The 16,532-nt window shown below is 33.8% G+C and overlaps 1 protein-coding gene across 2 annotated transcripts in view; it reads left to right on the forward strand.

Annotated features, from left to right (window-relative positions):
• The window catches only part of SUCLA2 (succinate-CoA ligase ADP-forming subunit beta), a 47,371-nt gene that overhangs the window by 16,856 nt on the left and 13,983 nt on the right, over nucleotides 1–16,532 (forward strand). For both annotated transcript variants that reach the window (XM_059377698.1, XM_059377699.1), the window contains exons 3-6: nucleotides 1,192–1,291; nucleotides 1,700–1,862; nucleotides 12,634–12,762; nucleotides 15,358–15,496. In XM_059377698.1, the coding sequence (XP_059233681.1) occupies nucleotides 1,192–1,291; nucleotides 1,700–1,862; nucleotides 12,634–12,762; nucleotides 15,358–15,496 (531 nt within the window). The remainder of the gene's footprint in view (nucleotides 1–1,191; nucleotides 1,292–1,699; nucleotides 1,863–12,633; nucleotides 12,763–15,357; nucleotides 15,497–16,532) is intronic.

Raw genomic sequence — 16,532 nt, forward strand, 5'->3', positions numbered from 1 at the left:
GCTCGATCCCAGAACCCTGGGATCATGACCTGAGCCGAAGGCAGAGGCTTTAACCCCCTGAGTCACCCAGGCACCCTTACATCATAAATTTTCTAAACATTCTTTTTAAATAATTGTTTAGGTGTAAACTTTAGGTCAGTTCTTATTGGTTTTATCAGAAACTGTGTTTGTTACCTCTTTGATTTTGTTGGTTTATCTGATTAGGTGAGAGTCCCCACATTCTGCATGGTGTGTGCATGGATTGGTAGTTACATACGAGGGACTGCTTTGGGATTGTGACCAATAAGGATAAGGTTATTATTTTGCCATAATGTAATATAAGTGTTGCACTGCTAGTATAGGCAAAATGCTATAAGAGGCAAAATGAGGAGATTCTGAAATTCTCTGTGTCTGGGGAGACAGAGAATGCCCCTCAAGGAGGAGTAGCCATGGACCATGAATGATGAAGGGTACCCAGGTTAACCAGCTGGTTTGCTGCTTTTCTTCAGCACATTAGAAAGAGGAAGATAGAAGAGAGATCAGTCTACCTGTTAAAGAAGAAAAATTCAGAGTATTTATTTTAAAAATTTCATTAAGAATTTTTTTTTAAGAATTATAAAAAATTAAAAATTTAAGAGTTATAAATGTAACATCCCTGAATCTTCTGATAAATATAGTTTAACTTCTGATAATACTCCTCATAACAGTATAGCTCAAGAATGTGTATTAACAAGTCTTTCTGTTACTAGAACAATGTAAGTTGGTATCAGTACTGGCAGTTTTCCCTTAAGTTATCATGTATATTATGCTCAGAGTAGCATTTTTAACTCAAATTTTCACAGGATAGCAATTTTACATGTGAACAGAAAGGGAGGGAAATGTTGGGAAGTCATTTGAGTCTTAATTTTTATACTTTTAATATCTTCCAAAGCATTAGATATTCAGTGTTAAGGAAAAGTAAAATTATTTTCAGTCTACTTTAAGAAATGGTATCATATGAATGGCTAATTTTTTAACTTGTGGATCTTTAGATGGTGAATGTTTTAATGTTCTAATCTAGAAAAATTATATATGTGGACTACATTTTTTGACATTGTGGGTAAATGAGTCTTTACTGCATTTAAAAACATCACTTAATATATATGCTTAATAACCGTAACATCTTGCATGCTATTCCATGCTGTTTATCTAATGGAAGTGTTTTTCTTCTAGGTTCAAAAGACGTTGTGATAAAGGCACAGGTTTTAGCTGGTGGTAGAGGAAAAGGAACCTTTGAGAGTGGCCTCAAAGGAGGAGTGAAGATAGTTTTCTCGTAAGTCCTGCTTTTTAAAGAAAAATCATCAGTATTAAAGAAAAAATGTATTTTAAAAATTATCCCTTATTATTGAATTGGTGAAAATACTGAAATTTAAATATTAAATGAGTGGGTTCCTGGGTATTCTGTCAGTTGAGTGTCCTACTCTTGATTTTGACTCAGTTCGTGAGCTCAGGGTCTTAGGATTGACCCATGTGGGGCTCCGCACTAAGCACAGAGTCTGTTTGAGTTTCTCTTCCCCTGCCTCTCCCCCCATTGTTGTATTTTCTCTCTCTCTCTCAAATAAATAAATCTTTAAAAAAAATTAAAATAAATATTAAGTGAGATAAAATTTTGGTTGTCCTATGTTTTTGTTTTTCTCAGTTGGAGGAGAAAAAAAATTTGAGTTCTTTTTCATTTTTTCAGTCCAGAAGAAGCAAAAGCTGTTTCCTCACAAATGATTGGGAAAAAGTTGTTTACCAAGCAAACAGGAGAAAAAGGCAGAATATGCAATCAAGTATTGGTTTGTGAGAGAAGATATCCCCGGAGAGAATACTACTTTGCAATAACAATGGAAAGGTCATTTCAAGTGAGTAATGTAGACATGATACCTTCAGGACGATTTTATTACATTCAATTTCAAAGGTTTATTATTTCTATTTGTATGGGAAGGATTTAAAAGGTATGATCCATAATCTTATTTGTATATGTCATGGGCACAATATTTTTGTGTCATTTAAAAAAAAAACAAACCCTGTATGGGTAATGATATAAAATTTAATATGTAATATTGTGGTAAAAATAGCTGTAGGCAAAACTTTGCTGAAATAGAATCCATAGGACTTCTTAATTTTTAATTTACTAAAAGCAGCTTAAATCCTTTGGATTTATCTCTAGATTCCATAGACTGAGAAAATAATTTTTTTCTTTTTCTTTTTTAAAAGAATTTATTTATTTATTTGAGGGAGAGAGAGCATGACAGGGGACGTCAGAGGGAGAAGCAGACTCCCCATGGAGCTGGGAGCCCAATGCGGGACTTGATTCCCGGACTCCCGGAATCTGTGCCTGAGAAAATAATTTCTAGCAGAGTAAAATCTTTTAATAAAGGTAGTTTCTGAACCCACTAAAAGAATGTGTTTCCATGGCTTCATCTTCTTCCTTTTCAACCTCTTGGTGTTTTGTTTTTGTTTTTTTTTTTTTAATGGTTTGGGGTTTATTTCACTAGGCGTTTTGGTGTTTGGCAAGTTGAAGGATGACTGACATTCAATAGCAAACAATATGATTCTATGGAGCATAACCATACCTTTGCTTTTCTCTCTGTATGGAACCTAAAATGCTAGCATTTAAGGTGTCAGGTGAGGAGGAAGTCCTTTCATATACCTCTTGGGATTGAGAGAACATTGATAATCATTTTATACTAATAGTATCTGGCTTTTTGAATGCATTGGCTAGATTTAATGGGCTGAATCTTTGTAATAGCTTCTTTGTCTTTTGAAGCAACTTGAGTATGTATTTAGAAGCCCTAGAAAGGATTTGATGTACATTACACAATTACACAATTAGTAATAAAACAAAAATTTTAAGAGTAATGAAAATAGGTTTCTTACATAAGACAGCTTTTTAAAAATAGCTATTTTCTATACTGTGATGTTTTTTTCCTACAGTTAATTAAATCTAGTAATGTTTGAGTAATATTGTAAAGTGTCTTTTGTAACTTATTTTTGCAAGAAAGTATTTCTTAAGATATAACACTAGATGGTAGTAAAAACCCACTCAGAATATATAGGATAAAAGACATTGTTTTATTTGTAAGTGATGTCTTTACCAATATAGGTTTCTCTATGTGGTAGAATTCAGTTTTGTTAGTTTCTTTAGAAGTTTCATGACAATAAACTTACATATTACACACATTTACAAAAACCATATTTTTACAAATTCACTTATTTTCACTGTATTTTCTTTTCTATTGAGGTTGTCTATCAACATGTTTCATTTTGTTAGTTATTATGTTTTTACTTTTTGTTTTAGAGTTATGAGTCCTATAATATTAAACATTCAGAGTATCTCACTTTGATTGGAGTAAATATGGCAAACTAAATATGTGTTATTAAAGATACAACTATAACACACTGAAAATACTTCATTAAAAATATAATGACCACTGAGAGAAGAGTCATAACCAAATGTATTAGGGAAGAGGATCAAATTTGAGTTCATTTTAAGGACTTGAATTTTTAGAGAACTCTCTGAGTCTTATGTGGGAAAATTGTTTTTTAAAATTTTTTATTTTTTATAAACATATATTTTTATCCCCAGGGGTACACATCTGTGAATCGCCAGGTTTACACACTTCACAGCACTCACCAAAGCACATACCCTCCCCAATGTCCATAATCCCACCCCCCTTCTCCCGGGAAAAATGTTTTTATTTCACACTGCCTAGTTGTAATAACTGAGACTTAAAATTTGATAGTACCAGTGGGGTGCCTGGGTGGTTCAGTCAATTAAGGGTCTAACTTTGACTCAGGTCATGGGATTGAACCCTGTGTGTTGGGCTTTGTGCTCAGCCAGGAGTCTGCTTTTCCCCCTCTTTCTCTCTCAACTTGTGCTTTCTTTCTCCCAACTTGTGCTCTCTCTCTTTCCCTAGCTCCCTCTTTCCCTCCCTCTCATATAAATAAATGAAATCTTTTAAAAAAATTAGAAAAATAAAAATTTGATAGTACCAATAAAACCATTTGGCCAAGTGTTCTTTGATGTTAATTGCATTAAAACAATATAGTGTTGGTTGATGTTGCCTTTTGGGATATGGCAAGCATTTTGGGAACTCTAAGAAAAAAAAAATCAGTCTATTTAAAAAGAAACATTTTTGATTGAATTAAAGTTCTGTTTATAGAAGTCAGCTGATGATTAAAAATTGTTTTTGTTCCTTATTTCTTTTTAGGAGTATATCATAGGATCTATTGGTCTTCTTAGTATGTGTTACATCAGGAAGCTTGGGTAGATATTTACCATAGGGATGGTATATCAAAAAAATCAGTTTAAGTACCTACTCTGTATTGGCACTTTTTCAAAATTATATTTCTTAACGTTTTCCCAGTACTTACTGGGTACTTTTGGGCTGAACAAATCTAATTTAGCAAATTACATTTGCTATTTTAATATTTTTTGTCTAGTAAAACATTGTAATCTGCTATAAATGAGTGGTGCATTTAACCGGATAGAGTTTTTTTACTTTGCCTGGCATAGATAACAAATGCTTCAAGAATTGCAAATTTTATTTTCCATACTTTATTATTATTATTATTATTATTTTTAAGATTTATTTGAGAGAGTGAGGGGGTCAGGGCAGAAGTAGAGGGAGAGAAAGTCTTTTCTTTTTAATTAAGATTTTATTTATTTATTTGATAGGCAGAGATCACAAGTAGGCAGAGAGGCAGTTAGAGAGGAGGAAACAGGCTTGCTGCTGAGCAGAGAGAACCCTGGGATCATGACCTGAGCTGCAGGCAGAGGCTTTAACCCATTGAGCCACCCAGGTGCCCAAGGGAGAGAAAGTCTTAAGCAGTCTCTGTGCTGAGTGTGGAGCCCATTGTGGGGCTTGATCTCCTGACCCTGAGATCACGACCTGAGCTGAAACCAAGAGCTGGATGCTTAAGAAAGTGTGCCACCCAGACACCCCACTTTTATTATTCTCAGAAGACATTTTTATTAAGTGGCTTATTTGTCATATTTAAAATTCAGATTTATTTTATTTTATTTTTTTAAAGATTTTATTTATTTAACAGAGAGAGATCACAAATAGGCAGAGAGGCAGGCAGAGAGAGAGGAAGGGAAGCAGGCTCCCTGCTGAGCAGAGAGCCCGATGTGGGACTCGATCCCAGGACCCTGAGATCATGACCTGAGCCGAAGGCAGGGGCTTAACCCACTGAGCCACCCAGGCGCCCTAAAATTCAGATTTATTTTAAGGCAAAACTTTTGTAGGACCAAAGAAAAGAAGAATTTAGGTTAAGAAGGAGAAAATAGCATTATTAATTTATTTGAATTTACAACTATTTGCTAGAACTTAAGTAGTTCTGAAAGTTCATTACTAAAATTTAAACTTAAAACCAGTTGTTTAAACAGAAACAGCATGCATTCAGCAGTTATGACCAAATGTAAAACTATAGTCATTGTTTTAATTGATACATATTTACCTATGTAAGCTTTCTTCTGATCAGCTGCCTATAATTTTGGGTTTTCTTTCTAACCAGTTAGGGAATTAATACACAGAGAATCTGTTCACTTTCTTTTCTATACTATTATTTGATATTTTGTTTTTTTGTCTTTTTTCCCAACTTAACAGCTAACTCTTGGAGACTTAATCATTACTTCAGTGAGAATTTAGTATCTTTTCCCCTTTAATAGTGCTGCCTTCTTTGTGGCTCTTAATTGTTCTTATCAATAGATATTTTTAAAAAGGTAAAACAAAAATAAAATGTCCAGGGGTGCCTGGGTGGCTCTGATGGTTAAACATCTGCCTTTGGCTCAGGTCACGATCCCAGGGTTCTGGGATTGAGCCCTGTATTGGGCTCCCTGCTTAGCAGGAGTCTGCTTCTCCCTCTCCCTCTTCTGTTCTCTCTCTCTCAAATAAATAAAATAAAATAAAAATGTTAAAATATTTTAAAAGTTTGTTGGTTTCTACCTCATTTGTTGTATAAAATTATATTTTGAGGTTATCTGTACATTAATTTACCTATATTCTACTTCAATAGCATGATACTAGTCATACATGGTTTTCTTAAATCTGTATCCCCCCCTTTTAGTTCTTTGTAAAAGCTTATAATTATGAACTGCCTTTCGAGAAAGGAAGTGAAAAATATCTTTTCATTTGAAATTTATAGGGGAACTAAAAATTAGACTATAATTTTGATCATTTCTCTTTAGTGTAGCTTTCTTTCTCTTTTTGTGTCTCAGGAGGCACAACGAATTCTTTCATTAAAAATTTTGTCTGTGTGTACTGTAGTGAATTCTGATACCATGTACCCAGAATTGGGCGAAACCTCACAGGTTAAGGGTACAGCCTCCACATGCCTGTGCTCACTCACTTCAGACACCAGCCTCAAGTTTGGGCTTCCCTAGGTAACCTGTATGCTTAATAGCTGGCTACAAATTTGGGGGTTTCTAGTACCCCTTCAGGTTTCATAATTTGCTAGAGTGAATCACAGTACTTAGGAAATATTATACTTATGATTATAGTTTTACTACAGCCAAAGGACACAAATCAGAACCAGCCAACCAAATGAAAACGCACAGGGCAAGGTCTGGGAGAGTTCCAAGCATAAAGTTTCCATTGTCCTCAGGTACCTGTCATTCTTCTGGAATATTGATATATGACAGTGCACAGAAAGAAAATATTGCCAACCATAGGACCTCATCAAGTTTCTGGTCTAGAGTTGTGTTTTCTTTTTTTTAAATTATGGTCAAATATATGTATTAAAATTACTGTCTTAATCATCTTTAAGTAACAGTACAGTAGTGTTAACTTTATGTATATTGTTGTGCAGCAAATTTCTAGAACTTTTTCATCTTGCAAAACTGGAACTATATCCATTGAACAGTTCCCCTTCTGCTGCTTTTTTTTAGCGCCTGGCAATCCCATTTTACTTTCTGTTTTTAAGAGTTTGTTTGATTGTTTTAGATGTAGTTAAACCTCATGTACGTGGAATCATGCAGTATTTGTCATTTTTGTGACACATGCTTAGCATGTGTCAGGATTTCCTTTTTTTAAAAGGCTGGATATATTCCATTGTATGTATATATGATTTTTCTTTTATTTTTCATCTGTTGATGAACATTCAGGTTTCTTCCTCTTGGCTATTTTAAATAATGTTGCAGTTAATGTGGGTGTGCAGATACCTGTTTGAGATATTGTTTTCAGTTCTTTTGAATATACCTAGAAGTGGGATTGCTGGATTATATGATAATATGGTATTTAATTTTTTGAGCAACCTTATACTGTTTTCCATAGTAGCTCCATTATTTTACATTTCTACCAACAGTGTTCAAGAGTTCCAATTCCTCTACATCCACCAATGCCTTTTTTTTAAAAACAGAAGTTATCCTTTATGGGTGTGAGGTGATACCTCACTGTGGTTTTGATTTGCATTTCTCTAACGATTAATGATAATGAGCACCCATTCTTATACTTGTTGGCTCTTGTTACAGACTGAAGTTTATCTCCCACCCCAATTCCTATGTTGAAGCTCTATCCGCTAATGTGATATGTTTGGAGGTGATTCCTTTGGTAATTAGGTTTAGGTAAGGTGATGTTGATACAGTGAAGTGGGGTGCTGCTATAACAAATACATAAAAACACTAAAGTGGTTTTGGAACTCAGTAAAGGGTAGAACCTGGAAGCGTTTTGAGGCATGTGGTAGAAAAAGCTGGGATTATCATGAAGGGACTGTTAAAAGTGATTCCGATGAGAGTGCAAAGAAAAGAGCTATAGAGAAAACCTCCATTTTATTAGAAAATATATAAATATTCATAAATGGAATGTTAGTATAAATATCCATATGGATAGTAAAGGCCATTTTTTTGAGGTCTCAGCCTGAAATAAAGAATGATGGAAAAAAGGTGATCCTTGTTACAAAGTGGCAAAGAACTTGACTCAATTGTGTTTATGTTCTAGTGTTTTGTGGAAGGTAGAATTGGGAGGGATAAATGTTTAGCTGAGGAGATTATAAAGAAAAGTATTGAAGAAGCAGGTTGGTTCCTTCTGACTGCTTATTGGTAAAAAGTGAGAAAAGAGAAATGAATTGAAGAAGAAATTACTTAGCTAAGCAAAAAGGAATCAGTTTAAAAAGATTTGGAAAATTCTCAGTCTGCCTATACTGCAAAAAATGAGAAAGCTATTTGGAAAAGAATATGGAAGGTGTGGCTGAATAACCATTTGATAAGGAGGTTAGTATGAGTGGGAACCATGAACTGTGAGAAATAAATGTCTGTTGTTTAAACCACCAAGTTTACTGCATTTTGTTACACTATCCTAAGCTGATGAAAGATCTACATCTTCTTTGGAGAAATGTCTCTTCAAGTCCTTTGCCCATTTTTAAATTGGGCAAAGGAAATTATTGCCAAAGAAATATTGCTAAGAAATTATTGCCAAATCCAAGGTCATGAAATTTTCCCCTTATGTTTTCTTCTAGAAGTTTTGCAGTTTCAGCTCTTATATGTAGATCTTTAATCCATCTTGAGGTAATTTTTGTGTATGGTGTAAAATAAGGGTCCACCTTCATTATTTTGCATGTGGATATTGTTTCCCCAACACCATTTTCTGAAGAGACTATCCTTTCCTCATTGTATAGCCTGGCACATTTGTCAGAGATCATTTGACCATAGGCATGGGGATTTATTCCTGGATTTTCTATTCCGTTACATTGGTCTCTATGTCCTATCTTGATGCCAGAACCGTACTGTTTTGATTACTATAGCTTTATAATATGTTTGAAATCGGGAAGTATGATGCTTCTAGCTTTGTTTTGCTTCGTCAGGATTATTTTGGCTTTTCATGGTCCTGTGAGAGTCCATATGAATTTTAAGGTTTTTTTCTATTTTTGCAGAAAATGGATGATGGACACAAGATTGCACTGGGAAAATGTGCCAATAAGGAATGCATTTAATCTGTAGATTGCTTTCAGTAGTATTGAACATTTAAACAATATTAAGTCTTCCAATCCATGAACACAGGATGTCTTTCTGTTTGTGTCCTGTTCAGTTTCATTAGCACTGTTTTATCATTTTCTGTGTACAAGTTTTTTATCTTTCTGGTTAAGCTTATCTTAAGTATTTTATTCTTTTTGATGCTATTATAAATGGGATCATTTTCTTAATATCCTTTTCAGATTGTTCATTGTTAGTATATAGAAATGCAAGACATATTTGTGTGTTGATTTTTGTATCCTTTAACTTTGCTGAATTCATTTAGTAGTTCTTAGTTTTTTTGTGGGTTCTTCAGGGTGTCTATATACATGATCATGTTATCTGTGAACAGAGGTAATTTTACTTCTTCCTTCCCTATTTGGATGCCTTTTATTTCTTTTACTTGCTTGATTGTTCTGGCTAGGACTTCCAAATGCTATGTTGAAGAAAATGGCAAGAGTGGGCATCTTTGACTTTTTTCCTGACCTTAGAAGGCAGCTTTCAGTTGTTTGCCATTGAGTGTATGTTGGTTGTGGGTTTTTAATGTATAGCTTATTATGTTGAGGTAATTCGTTCTATTCCTAGTTGAGTGTTTTTATAAAAAGATACTGAATTTTTTTCAAATGCTTTTTCTGCATCAAAAACTTGAATCTGTTAGTGTGGTGAATTACTTTGATTTTTGAATGTTGAACCATCCTTGCATTCCAGGAATACATCCCATTTATTCATGATGTATAAACCTTTTAGTGTGTTACTTAAATTGGTTGCTAGTGCTCTGTTGAGAGTTTTTGCATCAGTATTCATCAGCGATATCAATTAGTAGTTTTCTTGTAGTATCTTTGTCCGATCAATGCTGAGCTCTCTTGAGTTTGGAAGTTTGAAGATTGCTGTTAGTTCTTTAAATATTTGGTGGAATTCTTCAGTAATGCCCTTTGGTCATGGGCTTTTCTTTGTTGTGAGGTTTTTTAATTACTGATTTAATCTCCTTCTAATATGTCTCTTCAGGTTTTTATTTTTCCTTTAGGACTCATTTTTGGTTGATTTGTTTCTAGGAATTTTTCCATTTCTTCTAGGTTATCCAGTTCATTGGCATGTAATTATTAACAGTAGACTTGAATGATCCTTTTTATTTCTGTGGTATCCATTTGTAATATCTTCTCTTCATTTCTAATTTTCGTTGTTTCAGTTTTTTTCTTATTTTTAATTAGTCTACCTAAGGGTTTGTAAATTTTGTTGATCTTTTTAACAAACCAATTCTTAGTTTTATTAATTTTTTCTATTTTCTATTTTATTTATTTATTTTCTAATCTTAATTATTTCCTTCTTTCTGCTAACTTTGAGTTTAGGTTCTTTTTCTAGTTCCTTGAGTTGTAAAAAAAAAAAAAAAGAAAATCCCTGAGATGGGTGCTTTTTCCCAACTTCTGAGGGCTATGTTGACTTCTTTCTGCAGTATTACAAGTTCTATGGTGCAGTAATACAAGTTCCACAGCATCCTAAGATGGGGAGCTCTTTTTTTGTTCTCGTTGTGTCATGTTTCCCCACCACCAGTAAGAGTATGCTTTTCCCATTCAGTCTTCCAAGTCAGGTGAGACAGAAACCATTTATTCATGATGTATAATCCTTTTAGTGTGTTACTGAAATTGGTTGCTAGTGTTCTGTTGAGAGTTCTTGCATCAATACTCATCAATGATATTGATTAGTAGTTTTCATAGCCGTCTGAAAAGCAGGAATGTTAGATATGCATTCAACTTCCCCCTTTTCTCCCCAAGGAAGAAATGGCATTGGGCTATTTCTCTTGATCTTTAGCTGTGTCAACCTAGGGGAGGGGGCTGACTTGGATGAAATGAAATGACTTTTCTTACCTGTTTCATTGCATTTGAACTTGAGGTACTACAATTTCCTAATTGGTCTCTGGTATTCTCATAAAGAGGTTTCTTCTCATAGAAGGGAATAAAAATTCAGATCATATATTGTTAAGTTTGTGTTTCTGTGGGAGAATGAGGTCTAGGGCTTCCTAATCTACCATCTTTCTGATGCTGATGTCCATAGTTTTAGGGGGGTGCTTTATTAAGTACGTACGATTAATTAAATCATTAGCTGCTTGGTTGTACTTAATATCCCCTTTCCTCCCAGAAGGGTGTGCAGATATCATGTGGCTCAAAGCTCCAAAACCTCTAATCACAGCATTTGTCTTTCTGTCCTAGCCTGGGGCCTACCTGAGTCATCTCCTTTGTATTAACTAGGGGCCGACCATGAGTCACTTCATTAGCATAAACTGTGAGATGTAGTGGAAGGTTTAAAGGTTGTCCAGACACTGGGGACAAAGGCCAGCCAAACTATTATACATGCATATTGAATTCTAATCCCATAATATAAAATTTAAAGGGTATGAAGATATACAAGGAAGTATAAATCTCCCATCCACCTGTTTCTCAGCCACCCAGTTTTTCTCCATGGACACTGGTACTATTTTTTAAGTCATTTTTCACCTAAGTAACAGTTGATTCTCTTAAAAAGTAACAGGTTATTTCTTTTCCTCTGGCTATTGCCTTATTTTGAGGATTTGAAGGACTGTTTTGTTCTCCAGACTGTTTTGTTCTCCAGTAATGAATACAATACTATTCCTTTATATTTTGTCTTGAGATGATTTTGTTACTTAAGCACACTAATTGCTGGGATAGAAAACTGAAAATAGTCTTTTGTTTTTGTTTTTGCCTTTTTCCCATGAAAATCACCTTGTTCCGCTCCCCACCCCCCCATTAAGAATACTATGTTCACTGTAAAAAAAAGATTGGGGTGGGGTATGGAATAGTGACACAAAATAATAAAAGTCTTAACATATAATGGTTTCAGTTTATGTGATTAGTGAGTAGGGGCACTTTTAGACATACTTTATGTTAAAATAAACCCAAACAATTGAGAATAGAATCTAGAGTTTTTCTTAATTTTTTCCCATGTAACACTGCTGAGTTCGTTTTCCTATATCATTAAATAATCTTCAGTAATACGATTTTATCACTTCCTTGTTTTTGCATGTTAAGGTTATTTCCAGTTTTGTGTGTGAATTAACAAATCTATTAGATTATTTTGCTCCCGAGATTTTTCTTGTCTAGGTTTTAGAGGACTTAAAAGTTAATTTAATTATTTAGTATTTGTATCTTACCTTCTTATATTATCCATGATAATAGCCAGAATTATTCTTTCAAGGTAGGTAACTTTCTTTTTTATTAACTTGCAGAATGTCTAGAGCTTATAAAATCTTTAATTCATTAGACTTTCCTTTTTAAATATCAGTATCTTTTTTATGATCTTTTAAAAATGTTCTTTAAATAATATTTTAATTGCCCTTCAGTTCTTAAGAAATAATGCACGGATTATATTTTATATATATATGTATTTATATTAACTTATTTGGTGTGAGTTTTGTGTATATTTTTAATATTTTTCCTTCACAGGTGAGCTCTTGTCTTCCTTTACTTTTTTTACTTCTTTGCCTTCATTTCAAATGAATACTTATAAAGGGGCACTGTGCAGGAAGTGTAAGGAGAAATTCTCTGGGAAATTTAAAAATAGGAGTGGGGAGTGATAAATTCATGTCTGGTAGTGTGCATAAATAGGTTTTAACATTTAATGAAGGGTCCATAATAAAATCTAGATGTTTTGTCTGTTCCCCCTCCTGGTAGGGTCCTGTATTAATAGGAAGTTCTCAAGGTGGTGTCAACATTGAAGATGTTGCTGCTGAGACTCCTGAGGCCATATTTAAAGAACCTATTGATATTGTAGAAGGCATCAAGAAGGAACAAGCTGTCCGGGTATGTTGTATTCTGAAAAATTTCTGTCTAGCTTTATTGGATAATTGTAATACTTAAAAAAAAAGAAAGAAAGAAAGAAAGAGAATTAACTTTGAGTAAGTGAAGTGATTGATGAAACTTTTAAAAATTTTGACTATTTTGTTTGAAATTGAAACTTTTAGAAGTATCTACAATATATCCTTTTTTCCATAAATATTTTATTACTTGTCTTTAAAAGGTAAGAATTCTTCTAAAATAGGCACTATACCATTGTTATAACTAGTAAAATTAAAAATAATTTCTTAATATCATTAATTACTTACCCAGTCATTCACATCCCCTTGTCTCAAGTTTTTCATTTTTTTTCTTTTATAATTTGTTTGAGTTGGGATCCATATTAGGTCTTCCTTTGAGGTTTTGGTTATTGTCTCATGGGTCTTTTTCTAATTTATAGGTTTTCTTTCTCTTACTCTCTTTGTCTTCTTTCATTTGTTGAAGACACTGGAGTGATTATTGTTTATCACAGTCTGGATTTTACATTCCCATGGTAGCATTTGATATGTTTCAACCTCCCCTTTATTTCCTATAAAATTGTATGGAATAGTACGGACACTGTCTTATGTATCCCTATGATAGGTCAGTGATTTTATTTTGTTGGGGGGGGGGGTTAAGGATGCTTTTGAGAACCTAATGACAGGTATGACTTTTAGTGTTTGCACATACAGAATAAATTTTGCCCACATTATAACTAGTATTCTATATTGTCCTTTTTGTATGCATTTTCCCTCCACCTCTCCATCAATACTCCCCATCCCCTGCCACACCCCCGCCAAAAAAAAGCCCAACCATGAAGTTTAATACCATGGCCTGTGAGAGTTGCTTGGTAAGGTTGGTAATACTCCTACTGAATTAAATTGTTTTTAGTTTGGATATGAAAAATAAGTGCCATCTTAAAAAAAAGTTTGAATATTAAAGTTTGAATGAAATTACCATCTATTAGTGGGAAACTATGTCAAAATAGGTTTATGATACTGAAGTATAGGACAGAAATTTTTGACCTGCACAAAAGTTTAAAAGAGATAGAGAAATTACCTTGATAATGTCATTTAGACAAAAGAATGGTATAAATCTTTAAATGGGACAGAGAGATTCATTAGGTAGTTATGTGAGAGTGATGACTGGATGGCTAAATTTAGATGAGAAAGAATACTTGATTTACAAGAATAGTTGAAGACATAGTCTACTAAGATTATAGCTTTTTGAGTGATGAACAGAAATAGTACCAAGCATAGCATTTGGTAAATTAATGTCATTCTGGGTTGATCAGATTCTGTCATAATTCTCATATGTTTAGCTCTAAAATGGTGGATTATGACCTAGTGAAAATCTTTCTTAATGAAATAAAATTTCATTATTTCTCATTTATTTCTTACTATTCTTTACTTGAAATAAGTCTTTTTTTTTTTTTTTTAAGATTTTACTTACTTATTTGTCAGAGAGAGAGAGAAAGCACAAGCATGGGGAGCAGCAGGCAGAGGGAGAAACAGGCTTCCTGCTAAACCAGCAGTCGAATGTGGGACTCTGTCCTAGGACTCTGGGATCATTACTTGAGCTGAAGAGAGATGCTTAACCAACTGAGTCACCCAGGCATTCCTGAAATAAGTCTTAATAGAAAATGACATTTCTTAGCTTGATTATCTGCTTTATTGGCATTTGATTTTTTACAAAAACCATATTCACCCTTAAAGAATTTAAGATTTTCTGTAGTTAAAATTCAAATGTATTGCAGCCTTGGATAGCAGTTGGAAAAAAGGTGAACATCCTCCATAGTGTTTTTGAGCAGTGGCAGCAGTTAGAATAAACATGGAACTTCCATACCAGTGGTTCAGAATTGCTTATGGAACTTCAAAAGTTACAGATGGCTTGGTCCATTATAGAACTTGTGAACTGGAACTTCTCAGTTATGGCCTTATGACCTTGGGATATGTATTTTTAAAAAACCTCTTCAGGTATATCTAGTTAGGGATTTCTGCTCAGGACTATAAACTCTTCTTTTAGATTCATAGCTAAAGTACCTATATCTATGGGCATACTACTTGCTTCACTTGTATTAGGTGCTTAGTAGATTTTTTGAATGATTGCAGTTACACTGATTTTGTGTTCTCATTGCTTGGTAGATATTCTTCATAAATTACCTAAAAGGTAAGATCAGGTGACTTAATATTTTTGCTATCATTTGGACTATTGGGATTGTCAGTCCACATTTCATATGTCGTTTTAATAAAATATAAGCCTCTTCTTTCAGTTTAGGTTTACCATAAGGCTTAGAGGCAGTATGGAGGAATAAACACTGGAACTGGAATCTAGGCAAATGGCAAGTCACTTGACCTTTCTAAATTTCTTTCTCATTTGTAAAATGGGCATACTACTTGCCTTGTGAGAATTTTGAATAAAAAGTTTTGTTTAACCATTTAGTAGTAGTAGCTGCGATTTCAGTCATTCATGTTTGGGGACTACAAATGATTCATGCTTACCATTTTAATGATGAATTATAAGGTTTTTTATTTACAAGAATTTAATGTTGATGTTGTTAATAAAGAGACAAATGAATTTCAGCTTGCACAGAAGATGGGATTTCCACCTAATATTGTGGATTCTGCGGCAGAAAATATGGTCAAGCTTTATAACCTTTTCCTGAAATACGATGCAACTATGGTAGAAATAAATCCAATGGTAGAGGATTCAGATGGATCTGGTAAGGTATCTTTTTTTAAATCAAACATTAATGATATATTTATTTACCAATCATGTGTTTCACTAGGGAAGTTTAACTCATAATGGAGTGAAGGCATTCCTATGTAGAAACTACTTTAAAATAAATAGAATGAGTGTGAACAAATATTAAAGATACCTATTAAAATACACAGGGAGGGTGTTAAAGTTATACTGTACCTTATGGGGGCTCTTAGCCACATGTGGCAATTAAAATTAATTAAAATGATATGTGATTAAACTATTCCCCAGTCAAATTAGTCACATTTCATCTGTTCTGTAGCTGCATGTGGTTACCACATTAGATAGCACGCATATAGAATATTGCCATCATTGCAGAAAGTTCTTTTGGGCATTGCTGATTAGAGTATCTGGTGTGGTAGTGAGTAATTGGCTGTAGTTATGGAAATTAGCCATCTTAGTCTCTCACAAGTTTCAGACTTTAGAGTCATCATGGATCTTTATTATACAGAGGGTAGACCTTGATACTTGAGTCCTTTTAATATTTTTATTCACTGGAGAAGTAAGATTAGCTTGTTACTTTGATACCTTTTCTTTTGCATGTGTTTAAAGATTCTGAATTATTACAATTTCCATGTATAGTTGTTTTATTGTTATAAAAATTATAAAGTTATATATATGTTATATATAAGTTATAAAAATATAAGTTGCATTATTGTAGCTTAAGTTTTTCTTGATTATTTGTTTTTATTTAAATTCAGTTAGCCAACATATAGTACATCATTAGTTTCAGATGTAGTGTTCAATAATTCATCAGTTGCATATGATACCCAGTGCTCATCATATTATGTGCCCTTTTTTTTTTTAATATTTTTATTTATTTACTTGACAGACAGAGATCACAATAGGCAGAGAGGCAGGTAGAGAGAGGAGGAAGCAGGTTCCCTGTGGAGCAGAGAGCCCGGTGTGAGGTTCAATCCCAGGACCCTGGGATCATGACCTCAGCTGAAGGCAGAGGCTTTAACCACTGAACCACCCAGGGGCCTCTTATGTGCCCT

The sequence above is a fragment of the Mustela nigripes genome, chromosome 15 (genome assembly GCF_022355385.1).
Source record: "Mustela nigripes isolate SB6536 chromosome 15, MUSNIG.SB6536, whole genome shotgun sequence".
Lineage (NCBI taxonomy): Eukaryota > Metazoa > Chordata > Mammalia > Carnivora > Mustelidae > Mustela > Mustela nigripes.